The sequence below is a fragment of the Erythrolamprus reginae genome, chromosome 4, assembly GCF_031021105.1.
Source record: "Erythrolamprus reginae isolate rEryReg1 chromosome 4, rEryReg1.hap1, whole genome shotgun sequence".
NCBI lineage: Eukaryota > Metazoa > Chordata > Lepidosauria > Squamata > Dipsadidae > Erythrolamprus > Erythrolamprus reginae.
The window spans coordinates 64418404-64439358 of NC_091953.1; the positions used below are offsets into that span (position 1 = coordinate 64418404).

Below are 20955 nucleotides of genomic sequence, written 5' to 3' on the forward strand. Positions count from 1 at the left end.
GCCAGTTTCCGTTGAGAAGTTAATGTAATGTATGGTTTTCCTAATCATTGAGAAGAAAGTCACTTATGGATCAAGCCTAACCTCTGCTCTGTATAGGAAACAAAACAAGTAAGTGAAAGTATTTTGAACAACAGAAAAGTATTTGGAAGAGATCCTCCACAAAATAAACATTTAGTTGCCCGTTTCATTTGTTTCTCCTTAGAATTAAGTGATTCTTACCTTTTATAATCCAAGCATTTAATATGCTGTTAGAAAATATTCCTTGTTAATAGCAAAATCCAGAAGCAGATTTAAGAAAATCACTGTTCAAGGCAATAGTTTAAACATGTTCTCACAACCTGCCTAGAAAAAAGTACTGTTCACAAATGCAAAGGCAAGATTTATTCAATTTTTCTCCCCATCAACCATTGGGCTCCTCTCTTTTATTTAATGAGCATACACAGATGATATAGACTGGGCTTGGATTTAACAATGTCAAGCAGATACAGCATGTTAGGATTCAGAAATGTTCCCTTTAGGTTGGGTGGATAACACAAATTTTCTTCCAAGTTTTGCTTAGGACAAATGTTTTTCTTTAGCATTTGTTCAGTCTACCTCTTTGTGGCCTGTATCACCTGAAATGGATATTATACTCTAATTTGCACATGGGTAATAAGCTACTATGTATTTTTGGTTCCAGAAGCAGAACCCCCCCTATCAGTTGCTACAAATGATACAAATGGATGTCTGATGTCAATTTGGAAAGGGTCCCTCAATTTGCAAATATCTGCCAGGAACACAGAATGAAATATGAAGGGTAATACAGAAAAAAATAACTTTCACCCACCTGGACTCAAATATTTATGATATGATAGAACAGACAAATTGGTGAATTAATGACCAACTGGCAAATCAATTTCAATAGGAAGAACTGCTTTCCATCTATTAGATAAGCATTATACTCAATTAGCAAGCAGTTTTGTCAATATATTACCTCATTAGATTTAGATCATGACATAGATTTAGGTAATTTCATTTGGTAAGACACCATAAAATATTACTTTAACATTAGACCAGGGGTGAAATGTTCCCAGTTAGGGCGTGCCTGTTGGTCATCGGAGAGCTGGTTGTGACAGCAGCAAGAAGTTGGAATCCAAATGGTGGATCTCCAACAACCGGCAGGCACGCCTGAACTGGGATTATTTCATATTTGCATTAGACTATCTAATTTCAGGTAAAATACCATGTTGTCTTATGTGTAGAGTGGTATTTCCATCAGTATAATGGAAATGATACATGAAAGGAAGCACATATCACATCACGGACTATCCCCACCTGACTTCTACCCACTTTGTTCCATTAGATGTAATGGTCTATGGAAGCAAAACTTTAAAAAAATTTTTTTTTTGCTCTTGCACCCCAGGCAGGCATATCCAAGCTTTACATTGAAGCATTCTTCTGGTGCTGCTTTAAAAACACTATAATTGCATTTACTATTTATTACTCCCTCCTCTTTCTTAATTGATCTCAACCAGCGGTGGGCTTCTAGCCGGAACGCTAAATTGGGCTCTCTGCCACAGCTCGTGAGTGCTTGCGGGGCCAGTGCGGTTTTGCTTCTGCAGCTGTGGAGGAAGCAAAATAGCGCACAGAGCCGCAAGTGCACCAGTATTTCGGCAAGGGTTTTTTTTGCTTCCGCGCATGCCAAAACACGGGCGTACCTGCGGCTCCATGAGCGATTTTGCTACCTCCACAGCTGCAGAAGCAAAACCGCACTGGCCCCGCAAGCACTCGCGAGCCGTGGCGGAGAGCCCAATTTACCGTTCCGGCTAGAAGCCCACCGCTGATCTCAACTCTTCTAAAACCTGCCTCATATCTATTTCCTGCAGCTTATTTACAGTACCCATAATTTGCTAAAGTAGCAATGATATCTCCAAGAGTGTAAAATTGCAAAGGGCTTGGCATTTCAGTTCCTGGGTTAATATCAGCATATATCTCATAGTATAATCCTTTTATTCCCCATATGTTTGGTTTCCAGCAATTGATTTAGGTTTGGTGTCCAATGGGCCTCTGGCAAACCCATTCGGAGATTGGCTGTCTTCTTTCCAGTAAAAGTTAGTAGCTGTACATTTGCTGCTGCTGTTCAGGTTGGACTTGTTGTTGTCCTGTCTGTTGGGATGGCTGGGCCTGAGTGTGTAAGACATCAGTTTGAGGCACTGCCCTCCATGTTAAGGGATGCTGTTCTGATATTTGGCTCCCTAGTGGGGCAATGGAGTTCACCAGAGTTGTTAGGTTTATAAAATGAGCTACTGATGGGGGGTTGGTTGTCTCAGGCTGTGACTGTATCTGGATATCATTTTGGCGGTTGCCATGCAACATGGCAGAACCAGTAACTGTATCAAATGTCACAGTGAGAATAGAATTGTCCAGCTGCATTTGGCGTTCAGGCGTGGCAAGGTGACCTACAGCCACAGGTTGTAGATTTGTAAATTGGGTTCCAGCAGCTGTAGTGATCGGAGTGACACTAATATTGGTCAAGCCAACAGAGCTAGAAGGAGCTGACACATTCGGATCTCCAAGGGCCACCACCACCTGAAAAAAGAGGGATGAAAATTAGCACTGAGAGGACTGGAATTATCAAGGTGATTATTAGAATTGGAAATATGAGACACATTATATGAGAGAATGGAATAATTTAATCTAATGCTGAACTAAAAAATTGGATAAATGTGATTATGAGTGATCTTTATCACTACATTAAGGGCTAAAGGCATTACTGAATACTCAATATGCTTTGTGCTAGTAAAATGAAATTTTGAAATGAATTTCCTTGGGAAGTATTTATCATGTTAGCAATTCCTTAATAGACTCAGTCGATTTATTAAAACATGAAGCAAAATTCATGCTAATGCTAATCAATTGAAATAGGATCGTCTTCCTATTTCACAAATTCCTTTCTGTCTGAAGCTGAAATTTAAACGTTTTCTCATCCAAAATGATCTGATCATTTTTGAGTCAATGGTAATTTTTTAAAATTTTAATCACATAAAATTATAATTATGCTGTAAGACAATATGACATTAGCTTTAATTAACTGTTAAGTGTTAGAAAATGTATTAACATATCACATAAAGCCTCAATGTGACTTGTTTAATTTTGGATTCCTTCATTCAATAGCACTATTTTTAATTTAATTTAGAAAAATTTATATGACAGCCCTACTCACAGTGACTCTGGGTGGCTTACAAACATAAAACCATAATTCAAAAGCCAACAAACCCCAATCACAGTGGTAACAATCAGACCAACTACTTGATGAGCTCCATATGAAACTGGAGTCCCCAGGTCTGTTGGCAGACCCATATCACGCTTTCAAAAGAGTGTCAAAGTGAGGGCCAATCTTACTTCCCCAGGAATGATGTTCTGCAGGTAGGGAGCCATCATGGAGAAGGTTCTGCTTGATTCCAATAGATGGGTTTGCTTAAAAGAGGGGACCCATAACATACATACATACATACATACATTTATTTATTGGATTTGTATGCCGCCCCTCTCCGGAGACTCGGAGCGGCTAACAGAAACAATAAAACAGTGTACAATAGTAATCTAATACTAAAACCAATTAATTCCCCCATGCCTGACAGCAGAGGTGGGTTTTAAGTAGCTTACGAAAGGCAAGAAGGGTGGGGGCAATTCTAATCTCTGGGGGGAGTTGGTTCCAGAGGGCTGGGGCCGCCACAGAGAACATTCCCTGTGGTCAGTCAGATATGATTGGGAAAACTTGATCCTTCAAATAATCTGGCCCCAGGCCATAAAAGGCTTTAAAGGTGACAATCAACACCTTTAAAGACTCTAAATTTCTGGCTGTACTCCCCCAACTTAATGATGTAGTTCTTCTATCTGCACAGAACCATGTGGGCTCCTCTTATCCATCACCTAATAAACCAAAGTGTTAACTAAACTCTGAAAGAAGGAAGAGGTCATTTTGGAACAATGGTGTCAACCATCTGGTTTATTTCCATAGCTCCAACATTACCCAGGGTTTAAACAGCAGCATGACAGATGAGTTGAAAAACTCCAAACTTATTCATTAAACCTTATCAGTACCAGGTCAGAAACATTTTAATAGCCTCTACTCCTGTAGAGTTTTACAGCAGTTTAAAACTAACTAGTGAGAGAATGTCTATGGCAACAGAATTACAGAAATCTTCCATTTCAATAGATAAGTAACTAGTTGAGCAGAATATCAAATCCAGCATGTGGCCTATCATGTATGACAGTATTTGGGCAGAGGGCAAACTTTTTTTTCTCCTCGAAAGTTGCATTATTTCCTCTGACTGGAGTGAATTTATTCACTAAGGGAGCTTATACATCCCCAGCTTATTCTATGGTAACATAGAATCCTAATTTTTATTAATTTCCCCTTCCTTTCTTTTACCTATAAGCATATTTACAAATCCATGGGGGCTGTTAGGGTCGGGATGGGTGTCAACAGACTCAAACTCAATCCTGATAAGACGGAGTGGCTTTGGGTTTTGCCTCCCAAGGATAATTCCATCTGTCTGTCCATTACCCTGTGGGGGGGGAACTATTGACCCCCTCAGAGAGGGTCCGCAACTTTGGCGTCCTCCTTGATCCACAGCTTACATTAGAGAACCATCTTTCAGCTGTGGCAAGGGGGGCGTTTGCCCAGGTTCGCCTGGTGCACCAGTTGTGGCCCTATCTGGACTGGGAGTCACTGCTCAGTCACTCATACTCTCATCACCTCGAGGCTCGACTACTGAAATGTTCTCTACATGGGGCTACCTTTGAAAAATGTTCAGAAGTTTCAAGTTTTATTGGATTTATATTAGAAACTTCAGATCGTGCAGAATGCAGCTGCAAGAGCAATCATGGGCTTCCCTAGGTATGCCCATGTTTTACCAACACTCTGCAGTCTGCATTGGTTGCCGATCAGTTTCCGGTCACAATTCAAAGTGTTGGTTATGACCTATAAAGCCCTTCATGGCATCGGACCAGAATATCTCCGGGACCGCCTTCTGCCGCACGAATCCCAGCGACCAGTTAGGTCCCACAGAGTTGGCCTTCTCCGGGCCCCGTCGACTAAACAATGTCATCTGGCGGGACCCAGGGGAAGAGCCTTCTCTGTGGCGGCCCCGACTCTCTGGAAACAGCTCCCCCTGGAGATTAGGATTGCCCGCACCCTCCTTGCCTTTCATAAACTTCTTAAGACCCACCTCTGCCGTCAGGCATGGGGGAATTGAGACATCTTCCCCAGGCCTATATAATTTGTGTATGGTATGTTGTGTGTATGTTTTTAAATTATGGGGTTTTTAGTTTTTAAATATTAGATTTGTATTTTACATTGTGTTTACTTTTGCTGTGAGCCACCCCAAATCTACAGAGAGGGCATACAAATTTAATAAATAGATAGATAGATAGATAGATAAATTGTGTAAATGCTGCGCATTAATGTATTTGATAAAAGTCTCATATTTTTTAGTATCTATCCTATTTTTTGGGTTGCAAAAAATTGGTTTAACCTGTTGAAGGCTTTGCACTGCTGAATTAGTTTCATCTCCTACATTTCCTGTAAATTCCACTTCTTTTTCTGTATATTCAGTGAAGGCAGAATCTTCAGGAAGTTGTGTTTCCTCTTCTTCGTCAGGTTTGTGCTTCTGTTTATGACCTCGTTTATGAGCCTTTGTATGCTTCCCTTCTGGTAATTCACTCTGTTCCAGAGCTAGATCTGGCTATAGGAAGACATTTTGATGAGATTCAGTATCACCTTTCTCACTGACAATACTTTATTTCAATAAATGAACTTCATGATAAGCTGTAATTTGAAATGGAAAGATTAGAAAATTATAAGTAACTTTGATTCTACTTGCTTAAGACTCAACCAAGACATTGCCCATACTAAAATAGCACAAAGGCTACTAAAATTGTATTCTGGCTAATTACCCCTGCTATAAATTATAATGTCAAGCTATCTTATATATGTTTTAGATTGAATAGAAATAGCTAGTAAACATAATTATAGAACTTTAATAGAAAGAGAGCCAATATGATGTAGTAGATGGATTAGAGATGGATTAGGACCCAGGTTCAAATCCATCCTCACTCACAGTCATAGAGCCACTGAGTGACTTTGGGCTGGTCAATTTCTCCAGCCCAGCCAACCTTCCAGAGTGGTAATGGTTGTGAGGGAAATTTGGAAGGAGTGTTATGACTGCCGCCTTGAACTCCTGAAGGGAAGGCGGAGTATAAATCTAAGAAATAAATAAAAATATCACAAATTACACCTGTTGCATTTCCTACCCTTTTGCCCCTATTGTTTGGATCTTTTTTTGTTTAAATTAGCATTTATTGAAGCTGCTAACCAAGGGAAATGTTTAATGTGGCTAGTAAATATGCTCTAATCCACAAAGTAACAGAACACTGCTGATTTTTAAAGTGTAACAAATTTGTGGTTTTCCTGTGACTGAACTCCATATGTATCTCATCAAAGAAGCACCTAAGCTGTCTCTCATCTAAAACAGGAAAAATATGAGAGTCCGTATCTCTAGAAATTTCAGATCCATTGACTTTAATTTAGATACATATGATTGTTCATATGCTGCATCAATATACACATATTCTTATTCAACAAATGGTAAAATGTATGGCACTAAATGTATGCCTAGTATAAAAGGAATAAATTTTGTTTTTGCTACTGAATTTGCAAAATCTCTATCCATAAGATAAAAATCTGGTTTCCTGATTAAGCCCTGAGAACTCCCAAGCATGCATGCTTGGATAATTCTTTTTGCAAGCTATGGGCTTTCTTTTTATTATATAATATGAAAACATGTGATGGAACACAGCATCTAATCTGACTATAGGTGAACTTTACCTGCACAATTCCTATAGACGAAGCATCAACCGTTGTGGTCTCTGACAGCTGCTCCAAGTCATCAATCCTAACTGAAAGAACCTGAAAATCAAACAACCAAAGCAACATCATTTTGCAGTTATGTAGAAAGAATAGTAACTCAGTAAGTCAGAATGCTGTGGAGACACAGGAAAGATAGGAAAAAAGGGCAGCGTCTGTTTTTCCGACTGAAACCAATGGCCATGATTTTTTTCTTTGTTTTAACATTAACAGCCATTCCATTATTCTATAGCAAGGAAAGAGAGGGAAGGATCTTTCCACTGATTAACACAGGGACTTTTTGAGGTCCTTTCCTGTCTGAATTGTTTTCATCCAAATTGGCTATAGAACTATAAATATATCTTTTGTTCCCAGAGCTTATGAATGAAGATTATAAAAATGCAAAATTCAAAAAGAAAATGCTTTAAGTTCGTTCTTTTTATAGGTACGTCTTAAATATTTTGAACATCCAGTGAAGTATGTCATTCTTTCTCTTCTTGTTAAAAAGACAACATTTAAAATACCAGAATATTTAGACAAAGGAGTCCTAATACTATATCAGGAAAAGGTGACTTTTTGTTCTGCCCCAGCTAAGAATGTAGCAAACACACAGTTTGTTTGAACTTATTTTAATCAATAACTGACTACTAATAATTGTCTTAGTAGAGGTCACACACAACAACTTTCTATTTTAACTTGCTAATGTTAGGAATTAGTGCTTTCTGTTTCTCCCAAATTAAAAACCATGGTCCGTGTGGGCTTTAAGTATGGGCAGAGTATACTGCATTATGTATTAACCTTATCAAGATGAGAAGCATGATGAGCCGGGGTGGCGCAGCAGGTAGAGTACTGTACTGCAGGCCACTGAAGCTGACTATAGATCTGAAGGTCAGCGGTTCAAATCTCATCACCGGCTCAAGGTTGACTCAGCCTTCCATCCCTTCCAAGGTGGGTAAAATGAGGACCCGGATTGTGGGGGCAATATGCTGGCTCTGTTAAGTGCTATTGCTAACATATTGTAAGCCGCCCTGAGTCTAAGTAGAAGGGCGGCATAAAAATCAAATGAATGAATGAATGAAAGAATGAATGAAAGAATGAATGAAAGAATGAATGAATGAATGAATGAATAAATAAATAAATAAATAACTAAATAAATAACTAAATAAATAAATAAATAAATAAGCAAGCAAGCAAGCAAGCAAGCACCACAGGAAAGCAAGGGAGTCATTGCAGGGATTTCCAATCTTGGCAACGTTTCCACTTGTGGACTTGGGAGACTTTATACTGGCTGAGGAATTATGGGAGTTGAAGTCCACAAGAGGTAAAGTTGCCAAGGTTGAAGAGACCTGAATTATTGGATTACTATTAATGCCCCAGAACAAGAATCTCAGAGGAATCTTATGTGTCTCAAAGGAAGTCAAGAAAAATTCTGACTTGTTATTCTGCCATTATACTCACCTCTGGGTGTTTTCTTCTCATGTGACGACTCATTGAAGCTCTAGTAGAAACTTTTGTCCCACAGAGTTGACAATTCTGAGCTTCTACCTTATCATGGGTCAGCTGGATATGCTTTTGAAGCATGTAATCTGTGACATACTTTTTATCACACACTGAGCATGTCCACTGCTTCCCCACTATTAGTAAAACAAAACATTTTTTATCAATATGTAATCACACTTCCTAATACACAATTTCTGAAGACTTCAATTTTAGCACTGTTTAATGAGTTTATGGTGGGGAAAAATGTAAAAAGGGAACCTCTGGCCCTGTGAATTATTCTGAATTATAAATCCTAGCAGTTTCAGCTTAATGTGACACTGATCAGTTATTTTGGGAATATTAATTTAACATCATCTGGAAGACTGTGGGTTCCCCATTTTTGGAGCAGAACAACTTCCTCAACTTGATATTTGCCTGATATTTGGGGGCTAAATGTGTAGGAATCCTAGAAAGAATAATTTAGAGCAAAGCCGAAGATTGCAATACAATGCTTCTCAGAAGCATCAGTTCAAGGAAGAAAAAAATGTAGGCATTAAAGAGAATACATTACAATAATGCACAAAGCAGGCATTTATCAACTGATCAACATGAAATCAAAAAAGGAAGAACAATGTAAGAGATGAGGAAGACCTATTTTAGTTTAGTATTAATATTCTAAAGTTTACCTGTGTGAATTAGTTTATGGGTTTCCATTGTGTTCCTCTCGCTGAAGGTCTTTCCGCAGAGCTCACACATGAAGTCTTTGATCCCTGCTAATTAGAAACCATAGTAAGCACCAAAACAATAGTTTCTGATAGAGCTGTATATCGAATATAAAATTGTATATAACAGCAATATGCCTTTCTTTAGCACTAAAGAATCCAAGAGTTCTGGAAATAAAAGATTGTTTGGGGATTTGGTATAAACTGTTCCTCAATACTATACCGATGACAGCCTGTTTTTGCTCATTCATTGTTTTGTGAGAAACAAGTCTCTGGACTGAACTGGCAATGAATTTAGCTTGATTAAGGACAATAAATCCAAACTTCAACTTTGTAGGGTATGATTTCTGCAGATAAGCAGTTTGTCTTTCTTAGACTGGATCTCTTTCTCCAGAGAAAGAATGGACCATGTTTTGTTGGCAGGGGAGCAAAACTTTGGGGGAGGGGGAGAATATTCTCTTATATGTTTCAAAAACCCAAATATTCTTCAGCTTTTTGTAACCAGTTCTTCCATTTACGCTTGTAAGCATTTGTTATACTTCTTTCAATCTATTCTCTGGAGTTTAGCAAATATGCTAAAACGGATTACTTTAAACTGGCTTTTATTGTTGTTTTTGTTATTTGTTGTATTTTGGTGGGAATATATTGTGTATATTGTGGTGATTCATTTACTGATGTTCTAGTGCAGCCATGGTGAACCTTTTTTGGCTCAGGGGCCAAAAGGGTGTGTGCTTGCACGATAGTGTGCCCACGCCCATGATGCAATATGCATAAAGCTTTCATAAAGGCCTGTGTAGCTGATAACAGAGTCCAGATCAATCTGGAGCTCTGTTATCAGCTGCAGAGGCCTTCAGGAAAACCTTGCAGGCTGCAGAAGAAATGAGCCGAGGTAAAGGAAGCTTGGCTGCAACTGTGCGAAGCCGAAGAAGTTCCTGAAGACCTCTGACAGCAAAAAGGAGGCTGGAGGGGATGCACACAAGTGAACCTCCGATGGGGCCTTCTTTTTGGCCGTTTTCGCTCTTCCCGGGCTTCAGGAAAGCCTCCTGAAGCCCGGGAAGAGCGAAAACGGCCAAAAAGAAGGCCGAAAATCAGCTGGCCTGCACGTGTATGCACACTGGAGTTGACCTAAGGCAATGCCTCACGTGCCTTCAGATATGGCTCTGCGTGCCACGAGTGCCATAGGTTCGCCATCACTGTTATAGTGGAAAGTAAAAATATCTATTTCCAGAAAGATAAAATATGGTAAAATTATGGGTAGAATTACCTAATTTTAGATAAAATTATATTTGGTTAAAGAATGTTAACTATAAATTGATCAAGGAAATGGAAAACGTCCCTTATGAAACCAGGTTGCAACGCCTTGGTCTCTTCAGTCTTGAAAGACGGCGTTTAAGGGGTGACTTGATCGAAGTGTATAAAATCATGCATGGGATAGAAAAGGTCGATAGAGAAAATTATTTTCCCTATCACACAATACTAGGATGAGGGGGCACTCCCTAAAGCTCATAGGTAAGAAAGTGAGGACAAATAAAGTTAAATACTTCTTTACCCAGAGGGTCGTTAGTTTATGGAATTCACTTCCAGAAGAGGTCATGACAGCTGTTAGCCTGGATAGCTTCAAGGTAGGATTAGACATGTTCATGGATGCCACGTGTATCAGTGGTTATTGAAACGCATGTCCAAGTACCGCCTCTATGGTTCCCTTGAGTACCATTTGTTCGGGGTCAAGGGAAAGGGAGGGTTTTGCCTTCTCTTTCTGCTCAATATCCCCATGGACAATTGGTGGGCCACTGTATGACACAGAATGCTGGACTTGATGGGCTTTGGCCCGATTCAGCATGGCTCTTCTTATATTCTTATGTTCTCTCTCTCAAAATATAACAGCTCAAACTCTTTGGACATTTCCTAGGAACAACTGTCTGTATATACCGTTGTACTGTTTACTTCTGAAGATACCTGGAATATTATTGCTGTAAAAATGAACTGACAATTTTAATTTAAAGCCCAACAACTTCAAGGCAATTTGACTCATTCTCTGCAGGGTCCATGAAGCACCTATCAATGATGCTCACCTGTGTGCCTTTTATAATGTTTAAGCATGTTGACCTTCTGTGCAAATTTCCGATGGCATTCCATACATTCGTACTCCTTTATGCCTTTATGCAGCTTCATGTGGTGTCGCAATGCATGCTTTGTTTTCATTCCTGCAAGGAATAAACTGTATGCTAAAACATGGCAGGCAAGCCATATTAAGCTTAGTTGGTTATATTTCATTGTTACATTTATATCTTGCCTTCCTCCAAGAGCTCAGGGTAGCCCACGTAGCACCCTCTCCTCCAGTTCTTCCCCAGAACTATCCCAGGAACTAGGTTAGGCTAAGAATGAGTGACTGTCCTGAAGTTATCTACAGAGATTCTACAGTTGAGGATGGGATTGACCATAGGCTTCCCTGATATAACATACTGGCTCTCTTCATTCAAAAACATGCAAGAGAAACAGCAGTTAGACTTATCTCTATCCTTGGGCCACCTGCTCTTAATCTATTTCCTCTTCTAAATAGGATGGGACTGCTGATCTTCGAACAATCAAAAAAGTACTGTATGATATATGCAATTGCTGTTCTCAATCATTGGAGCTGGAACTGGCAAGAAAAAGACCAGAGCAATATTTATTTAATTTGACTTCTATGCCGCCCAATCCTGAAGGAACCAGGGCGGCTTACAACAATATAAATTACAAACAACAAGAAAAAGAAGTAAAAGAAAACAATCTAAGTTCTAAAACCCTAATTAAAACTTGTAGTAGAATTACTCAACAACACACGTACATGCCATTCTTACAGATTCATATATATGGTCAAGCTAGTTGTTGATTTAGGGCCCCCAGGCCTGCCGGCATAGCCAGGTCTTTGTGGCTTTACGGAAAGCCAGCAGGGTGGGATCAGTACAGACATCGGGGGTGATGGTGGTGGTGTGTTGATTCCATAGAACCGGGGCGGCAACAAAGAAGGCCCTCCCCCGTGGTCCCGTCAACCTGCATTGCTTAGCTGACGGGACCGGGAAGAGGCCAATATTCATGGGGTACATATAACTTATAGCACTCTGTAACCGAATGCAGCCAAAAATAAAGTTTGAAGACACAAACTAATCTATTATACAATGTTTTACAAGAGTGATTATGCTACCTAATGCTAAGGCCAACTCTTTGGTTGCGATTCCATTAAGAGCAGACCTGAACCAAGAATGCATCAACATCAGCAGCTATAATATCTTACTCCATTTCAGAATCAATAAGAATGTGCTTAGAACATAATATATAAACCCAACAGAAATGAAGCAGGATATCAAGATCACATTTTCATATAAAATTAAATGCTTAATTTTAGTATTTTGTGAAAAAAATGATGCAATTTAAATAGCCATGGAAATTCATATTTTCACACCTTACGGATAAGATATCATACCTTTACCACATTCTGCACATAGATATTCTCGGATGTTATCATGGACTCTCATGTGTTCTTTTAACATGTCCTTCCTTGCAAATGACTTGCCACATTGCTCACAAGCATGACTTTTCACCCCTTCACAAAAAAAAATTATCACCTTTATTTCTTTAATAATAAAAAGAAAACCAACAAAAGTGTCCTCTTAAAATAATAAAAAAAACAAATTCCTTCCCATTCCCCCAAGAAAAAGATAGAAAAAAAATTTATGTGAAATGAGGGAGAGGCAAATACAAGGAAATCTAAGTGTCCTTTATTAGTTACAGGACTGAACAGAAGAAAGAATTTTAAGGTGTGGCAAGATACAAGTGAAAGTAAAAGAATACTTGTTATGAGAGGGGGTGGAAGGAGAGATTTAAAAATACAGTAGCATAATGACTAAAGCAAATAATAAGATATTTTAAAATGTTGAATAAACTAAATTGGAGGCAGAAAAATGACTACAACAGGTTTCCATTCTGGATGGAATCCAGATGGAATATCCACCTAAAACAGGAGCTAGAGAGGGGAAAGCCAATTCTTCTAACCCACACCAGCAAAATGTAGGTACTGTATTTGGAAGAGTTTGAGTTTTAAAAAAATCAATATTATTGGCTTTTCCCAACTATAGGATTTAGATGAACAACGTCTTTCTTATTCAGGAAGAAGAAATAGAATGAGTTTACCTGTATGAATAAGTTTATGTCGTTCTAAATTTCCTATGCTGTTAAAAATTCTTCCACAGATTTCACATGGATGAATATATCTAAAATGGGAAATAAGGATCAACTTCTAAGATATTTTTAGGATAATTTTTTATTTGAAAATAAATTTTAGAAAGACCTTATTATAACTATATCATGGCTATAACTATACCACTTGGCACTGTGCATTTCAGTAAATTTCCTTAACATAGTATTTATAAGGACCATATATTCCACCACATGTCCTTTTGGAGCACTAGTCCCACTATATCCGTGATGGCGAACTGATGGCAAGTCCTCTCTGCAGGCACAGGAGCTGTCGCCCAGCTAAGCTCCACTGCACATGCACATACGCCTCCTGGTGGCCAGTTGATTTTTGGGTATCTGCCGCATATGAGCGAAGGGTGGGGCGCATGCGGGAGACACATGCGCATGATGGAGGAGGTCATGCCTGGATGCGTGAGTAATGGGGGGAGCCTGGGGAGGGTGAAAAACAGGCCTCCCTGAGTTTCCAGAAGTCCCGAAACAGACCCTGTTCCACCTTCGGAGGAGCTCCGGAGCCCAGGGGAGACTGTTTTAATCTTCTCAGAGGCTCAAAGAAAGCTTCTGGAGCCAAGGTGACCTCCTGGAAGTTCCAGATTTTTGAATCCCACCTCTGGTTGTGTGTGCATGTGCAGGGGAGTTGTCGCATGTGCATTGCATTATGGGGTGCTGTTTGCGCGCCACACTTTTGGCATGCAACAAGAAAAATGTTAGCCATCACTGCGCTATATCTGCAAGATGTTGACATGAAAAGGACTGGCTTGGCACTCTCAAAAATATAGTTCCTCCATGGATTCCTGCCCTGGAAGTGCCTGCTGCTCTTTCTCATTCTTTTTTCCTTCCTTGCACATAGAGATGTTCCCCAAGACTGTTCCTGAGGCATGTTCCACTCGCAATGTCTTGACAAAACCAAATGAAGAAGCATTTTCAATTTTATTTTGCTGCTATTGTTACAACAGGTTTTTTAGGTCTTCTAGACTCTGAATTACTCCCTGGAGTTTTCATGGCATGCTTTGAAAAGTGGATTGCCGTAGCTTTTTTTCTAGGGCTGAGAGAGAGTGGCTGGCTCAACGGCAGCCAGTTGCCTTTCTGCTTAAGGATGGATTAGGACTCACAGTCACCTGGGTTTTGGTCATTTGCCTTAACCACTGCACCAAACTGGCTCTCATATTGATTGTACCACCTTTCAAACAATATCCTCTTCTATGACAAGGAAAACTGGTTGCTACCAGGACAGTACATTTGCAAAATTCTTTTTGAGAGATAAATAAATAACTTTAAATAAAAATAAAACCAGCCCAGTTTTACAGTCCATCATTCCCCTCACTTTAGCTTGCTAAAGTTTCACCATTAAGTTTATGAAACTTCTTGCATGCAATGTTTATCCAGGCAAAGCTGTTAAGAGTGTACTTAATTTAGCTCTATTAGATTTTTCTTTTTGTCTTACTTTTGCACATTGGGATCTGGCAAGTTCTCCAGATGTATGACCATATGAGCATGGTATGTTGCCTTCAAAGCAAAGCGCCTGTTGCAGATGCTACAACCATAACCTTTCTCTTTGTGAACTTCCATGATGTGTTTCAGGTATTCTTTACCTCGGCCAAACGTTAACTGAAAAATGAAACAGCAGTGAATGCACAGCACTGAAGGAGATATGTATCATTACCAGTTATGGATATTAATTACTATGATTAAAACAAACATTCTCATGTCTAACTTGTTTAGTTTGTTTTTTTGTGGTTGTTGCAAAAAATATTCTACAAAAATATGTATTAAAAATATACAAGAAAATATAATGGAAGTAGAATATATATGTAAGTAGTCTTCACTTAATCCCCATTAATTTGGTGGCCATTCAAAGTTATGATGGCCCTGAACAAATGGTAGTCATGACCAGTCCTCAAAGTTATGGCTGTTGCAGTGACAAAATGATCATACAATGTTTTGTCTAACAGCCACTCTGCTTAGTGACACAAAATTCTGGTCCCAATTAGGCACATTAGACAAAGACTATATTTACGAGTGGATTGCTGTTGATTTTTGAACATGCCTTTTTAATAATATACAGTGGTACCTCTACTTAAGAACGCCTCTACTTAAGAACTTTTCTAGATAAGAACCGTGTGTTCAAGATTTTTTTGCCTCTTCTTAAGAACCATTTTCTACTTAAGAACCCGAGCCTGGAAAAATTTCCCAGGAAATTTGAGAGCAGCACGAAGGCTCGGCCAGTTTCCTGCCATTCCCCCTGGGTTTCTCTCTCTGTCGCAGTATGTGGGAGGCAGCCTCGCGCCGGGTGTATGGGAGGCGTGTGAACCTCCTCACCGCCTCAGAGTCCCTCTATTTTTTTTAAGCCTTAAAGTTTTGGATTTTTTTTAATTCCCCTCCCCTCCCCTTCTTCCTTCAGCAGCGTCTATCCTCCTCCTCTTCTTCTTCCTCCTCCTCCTCTCACCCAAATTCTGAGCTTTTATTTCTTTCCTAATGGGTTGGCACACATTATTTGCCTTTAACCTGATTTCTATGGGAAAAATTGCTTCTACTTACAAACTTTTCTACTTATGAACCTGGTCACAGAACAAATTAAATTGTTAATAGAGGTACCACTATATATATATTTTTTTTTTCAATTTTTTTTATTATTTTTCATAAAAAACAAACAAATACATACAAACAATGAACATAAAGTGGGGGTGTGTTTCCCCCGCTTCTTATGAAAGTATACATTCAAATATAGAAAAAGAATACATAATTAAATATATGTTAACTATTATATAAAATTTTTTTTAATAAATTTGAGTTAAAGTTTACAAATCTTAATATGGGTGTTAGGTAGAGTTAGTATAACATAATTACCAAAGAAAAAATACCTTTAATATAATCCTAATTACTATAGTAAAGTAGTATCAAACCTTCAATCCAAACAGTAAAACTAAATTCAACTATTATACTTCGAAAATCTTAGTATTTTGCTTATACTTATACATACATTACTATATCATAATCATCAAAAAGTCCTTTTAAACTAATATTAATATTATTATCACCTAGGTAAAAACTAATACAAAAAAGGATTAAAAAAAACAACCACTAGAGATATATCTTATTTTTTCTTATCTATCCATTTGTAAACATTGTTCCATGTTTCATAAAATTTAGTATCCTCTTGATCGTTTAATCTTCTTGTCATCATATCCATTTCAGCGCAATCTAATATCTTGGCTATAACCTCTTCTTCCTTGGGGATTTCCTCCCCTTTCCAGTTTTGCGCATATATTATTCTAGCCGCAGTTAGTATGTGTATAATTAGATAAAAAATTTCTTTCTTATAGATCTGGTTTGTGACACCTAATAAGTAAAATTCCGGGGTATTATCTATATCTTGCTTTATTATTTCTTTTAATATTTTTTCAATCATCTTCCAATATATTTTTGCTTTGCTACATGTCCACCATTGATGATAATAAGTTCCTATATCCTTCTTACATTTCCAACATATTGGGGATGTTTTGGGAAACATTTTTGCTATCCTATTTGGTGGGAGATGCCATCTATAGAACATTTTGATTTGGTTTTCTTTTAGAGAAACTGATTTAGTCATTTTCCAATTATTAATCCACACTTTCTCCCATGTGTCTATGTCTATTTCCTTACCAATATTTCTACACCATCTTATCATAGTATCTTTTAAAGTCAACTCTATATTTTTATGAGCAATAAGTAGTTTATATATTTTCCCTATCATTTTTGTTGAGTTAGTGGTTATTAAAGTAGTTAAAGGATTCTTACTTTTATTAAAAATGTAAAGAGTTTTATCCTTCTGATATCTAGATCGGATCTGGGCGTAGTGCCACCAATCTATTATTATCCCTTCTTCTTGTAGTTCAATTCTAGATTTAAGCTTCATCTGATCGTTTAATAGTTCTTTATATCTATAAGTCATTTTCTTGTCCTTTATAGACTTTGGATGTGTTATTGCTTCTAAAGGAGCTAACCAATCTGGAATGCTTAAGAAATGATTCTTCTTTATGTCTTTCCATACTTCTAATAAGTATTTCCTTAATGTATGCCTTTTAAAATATGAATGATTTTTGTCCTTATCATACCATAGGAATGCGTGCCATCCAAGCATTAAATCATGTCCTTCTAGGTCAAGTGTTCTTTTATTATCTAAGATTATCCAATCTCTAAGCCATGTTAATGCAGCGGCCTGATAATATAGTTTCCAATTTGGAAGGCCAAATCCACCTCTTTCTTTAATATCTTCTAAACAATTCATTTTTATCCTTGCTTTTTTACCTTGCCATATAAATTTTTTAACTAAGTTTGTTAAAGTTTTTAAAAAGATTCCCCCTGGGTTTATTGGTATTGCCTGAAAAAGAAATAAGACCTTGGGTAAAATGTTCATCTTAATTGTTGCAATTCTTCCTAAGAAAGATATTTTCAAATTATTCCACATTGCTAAGTCTTTTTTAATTTCTGCTAGTAATTTCATATAATTATCATTTTTTAATGTTATTGTTTTCGCTGTTAAATTTATTCCTAAATATTTTACCTTTTTTACAATCTTTATTCCAGAAATACTTTCTAATTTAGTTTCTAGTGTTTTATTCATATTTTTGGTCAAGTAATGTGTTTTGCTTTTGTTTATCTTTAAACCTGCTACGTTTCCATATTGTTCAATGGTTTGTAGTAAGGTAGGAACTGTTGTAGTCGGTTCTTCAATTATAAACATTAGATCGTCTGCAAAGGCCTGGAGTTTGTAGGTTTCATCTCCTACGGTTAAACCTTTTATTTTGGGGTCCGCTCTTATTTTAATTAATAGGGTTTCAAGGGTCATAATATATAACAATGGTGATATAGGGCATCCTTGGCGAACTCCCTTATTTATGTCAAGTATTGGTAATTGACTGTTATTCAATATTATATTCGTTGTTTGTTTTGAATATATGGTATCTATTAGGTTAACAAATTTTGGGCCAAATCTCATTTTATTTAATTGCATTTTTATAAATATCCAATTAACGTTGTCGAAGGCCTTTTGGGCGTCCAAAAACATTAGAGATGCCGTCTTGTCTGGATGTTGTTCATAGTACTCTAGTATATTTATTACAGTTCTAATGTTATTTTTAATTTGTCTCCCTGGAAGAAACCCATTTTGGTCTTGGTGTATTATTCCATTTATAACTCTTTTGAGTCTCTCTGCGTAAATAGCAATAAAGATCTTATAATCTACATTTAATAATGATATAGGCCTATAGTTTTTAATTTTTTCTGGTTCTGTACCCTGTTTATGTATTAAGGTTGTCAGTGATTCTGACCAAGATTTGGGGATTTTTCCCTCAAGTCTACATAAATTAAAAGTTTCTAACATATGGTTTCTTATTGTTTCGTTGTCTATCTTGTACCATTCTGCAGGTATGGCATCTGGGCCTGTGGCCTTGTTGCTTTTCTGTTTTTTAATTGTTATTAGGAGTTCCTCCATTGTTATTGGTCCATCCATGGTAGCCTGTTGATCTTCTGTTATTTGTGGTAAATTTGAAGCCTCTAAATAGTTAAAAACTTCATCTTCAATAACATGATCTTTAGCATATAATTCTTTATAAAAATTATACACAATGTCTGCCTTACCTTCTGTATCATATTTTATTTTACCATCTTTATCTTCTAATTTTTGGATTAATTTTGATTGACTCTGTTTTCTAAGTTTATACGCTAGCCATCTGCCCGGTTTATTTGCATGTTCGAAATATTGTTGCTTTGCTCTTTTGATCTTTTCAGTTAGTTGGTTTTGTTCTATAACTCTAATTTTATGTTTAATTACATTTATTTCTGTCTTTAGATCTCTGTTCTTAATATGTTGCTGCGATAAGGATTCTAATTGTTTTAGTTCGTTTGTTAATTGTAAGTACTCTAATTTCTTTTCCTTATTGTGTTTTGCTGTATAGGATATTGTTAAACCTCTTATATATGCTTTAACTGTATCCCATAAGTTCTGTGGAGTAGTGTCTGATGTTTTATTAATTTCAAAAAATATTTTTAATTCCTTTTTGATCCAATCCTTATATTTCTTATCATTTAATATATACCTATTCATCCGCCAGTTGTTCTGTTTATTATTCATCGTCATGTAGACCACTATTGGGTTATGATCAGGCCATGTATTAACGTCTATCTCGACCTCTCTTATTTGTTCTGCCACTGTTTTTGGTGCCCATAACATGTCTATTCTCGTCCAAATTTTATGAGGATTGGAGTAAAAGGTAAATTGCCTTTTGTGAGGGTGTCTTTCCCTCCAAATGTCGCTTAGTAATAATTCCGCTTTCATTTTTTGAAAAGTGCTAGGTAGTAAATTTCTTCTTGTTTTTTTGCCTTTTCCCCTTTTTTTATTACCTCCCCCTCCTGAGTGGTCTAATTGTCTATTCGCGATAGCATTAAAGTCACCTATTATCAATACATTATCAATAGCTAAATCTATTATTATTTGGTGTAAATTTTTATAAAATGTCATTTGGTCTTCATTGGGAGCATAAATAGAAACAACCACTAGAGGTCTAGGTTCAATATCTACTTGCACAATCAATATCCTACCCTCTTTATCCTTATATATTTGTTTGGAATTTATAGAATTCTTAACATACATCACTACACCTCTTTTTTTTTTGGTCTGCTAATGCAGCATACATTTTTCCAATTTTGGGATTCAACAGTAATTTTTGGTTATCTTTTTTAATATGAACTTCTTGTAATATTGCAATCTGAACATTTTGGTTTCTAATTTTAGAGAAAATTTGCTTCCTTTTTCTTGGTTCGTTAAGTCCATTAACATTTACGGAAAAGATTTTTAAGTCTTTATTCGTTGTCATTTAGTGGGTTTTTTGGTTTCTCGCTGAGGTTGAACTCTTCTAGCACCTTGGTCCTGCTCTATTACTTGAGCGGTTGCCCCCAAGTTTTCTTCTTGCTGAGTTGGTAATTTTTCCCCTGGTTGCTGTTGAACTAGTTGTAGTTGGACCACTTGTTGCTTACTTGCGTAGTCGGAGTGGCCAATACCACTCTGTTCAAGAAAGTACATGGCTTGTTCTACGTTTTCCAGTTTGTACCTTGTAGAACGCCATGTCAGAGAAAGTCCTTGTGGAATAAGCCAACGGTAAGTAATGTTTTCTTTAATCAAAATTTTAGTTAGAAAGTGATAATCTCTTCTGTTTTCTCTGACACTTCTTGGAACTTGCTTTAGTATCTTTATTTCTACTCCCTGACGTTGGGGCGGGGAGTTTCTTGAATGATGGAGTATCTCATCTCGCAACGCCTTTCTTGTAAACTTAATATGTATCTCTCTTGGGAGGTTGTGCCGACGGATATAGCTATTCGAGATTCGGTATACTTCATCGATTTCTCTCTGTAAAGCTATGGGGTCCTCTTGAAGTATAGCTCCAATAATTTCCGCCATAGTCGCTTTTAAGTCTTCATCTTTTTCCTCTTTTATATTCTGAAATCGAAGTCCGTACGAAGCTCGTTGCATCTCCAGCTGGATAATAGATTCATCATATCTTCTGTATCTCTCATCGGCTCTCCCTTCAAGATAATCCATTCTTTTCTCATTTTTATCAGATTGTTCTTCAACTTTTTTAACTCGGTCGTCAC

The 20955-nt window shown here is 37.4% G+C and overlaps 1 protein-coding gene across 3 annotated transcripts in view; it reads right to left on the reverse strand.

Moving 5' to 3' along the window:
• Nucleotides 1–364: 364 nt before the first annotated feature.
• Nucleotides 365–20955, reverse strand: part of PRDM15 (PR/SET domain 15) — a 57095-nt gene continuing 36504 nt past the window's right edge. Inside the window, exons 16-24 of one of the 3 annotated variants that reach the window (XM_070750459.1) lie at nt 14768–14931; nt 13261–13340; nt 12554–12673; nt 11163–11294; nt 9055–9141; nt 8348–8523; nt 6872–6952; nt 5520–5729; nt 365–2568 (exon numbers count right to left, since the gene is read on the reverse strand). In XM_070750459.1, the coding sequence (XP_070606560.1) occupies nt 2092–2568; nt 5520–5729; nt 6872–6952; nt 8348–8523; nt 9055–9141; nt 11163–11294; nt 12554–12673; nt 13261–13340; nt 14768–14931 (1527 nt within the window). In that variant the 3' untranslated portion in view covers nt 365–2091. Of the gene's footprint in view, nt 2569–5519; nt 5730–6871; nt 6953–8347; nt 8524–9054; nt 9142–11162; nt 11295–12553; nt 12674–13260; nt 13341–14767; nt 14932–20955 lie in introns of those variants that run through there. The other 2 variants (XM_070750460.1, XM_070750461.1) reach the window with 2 other exon arrangements.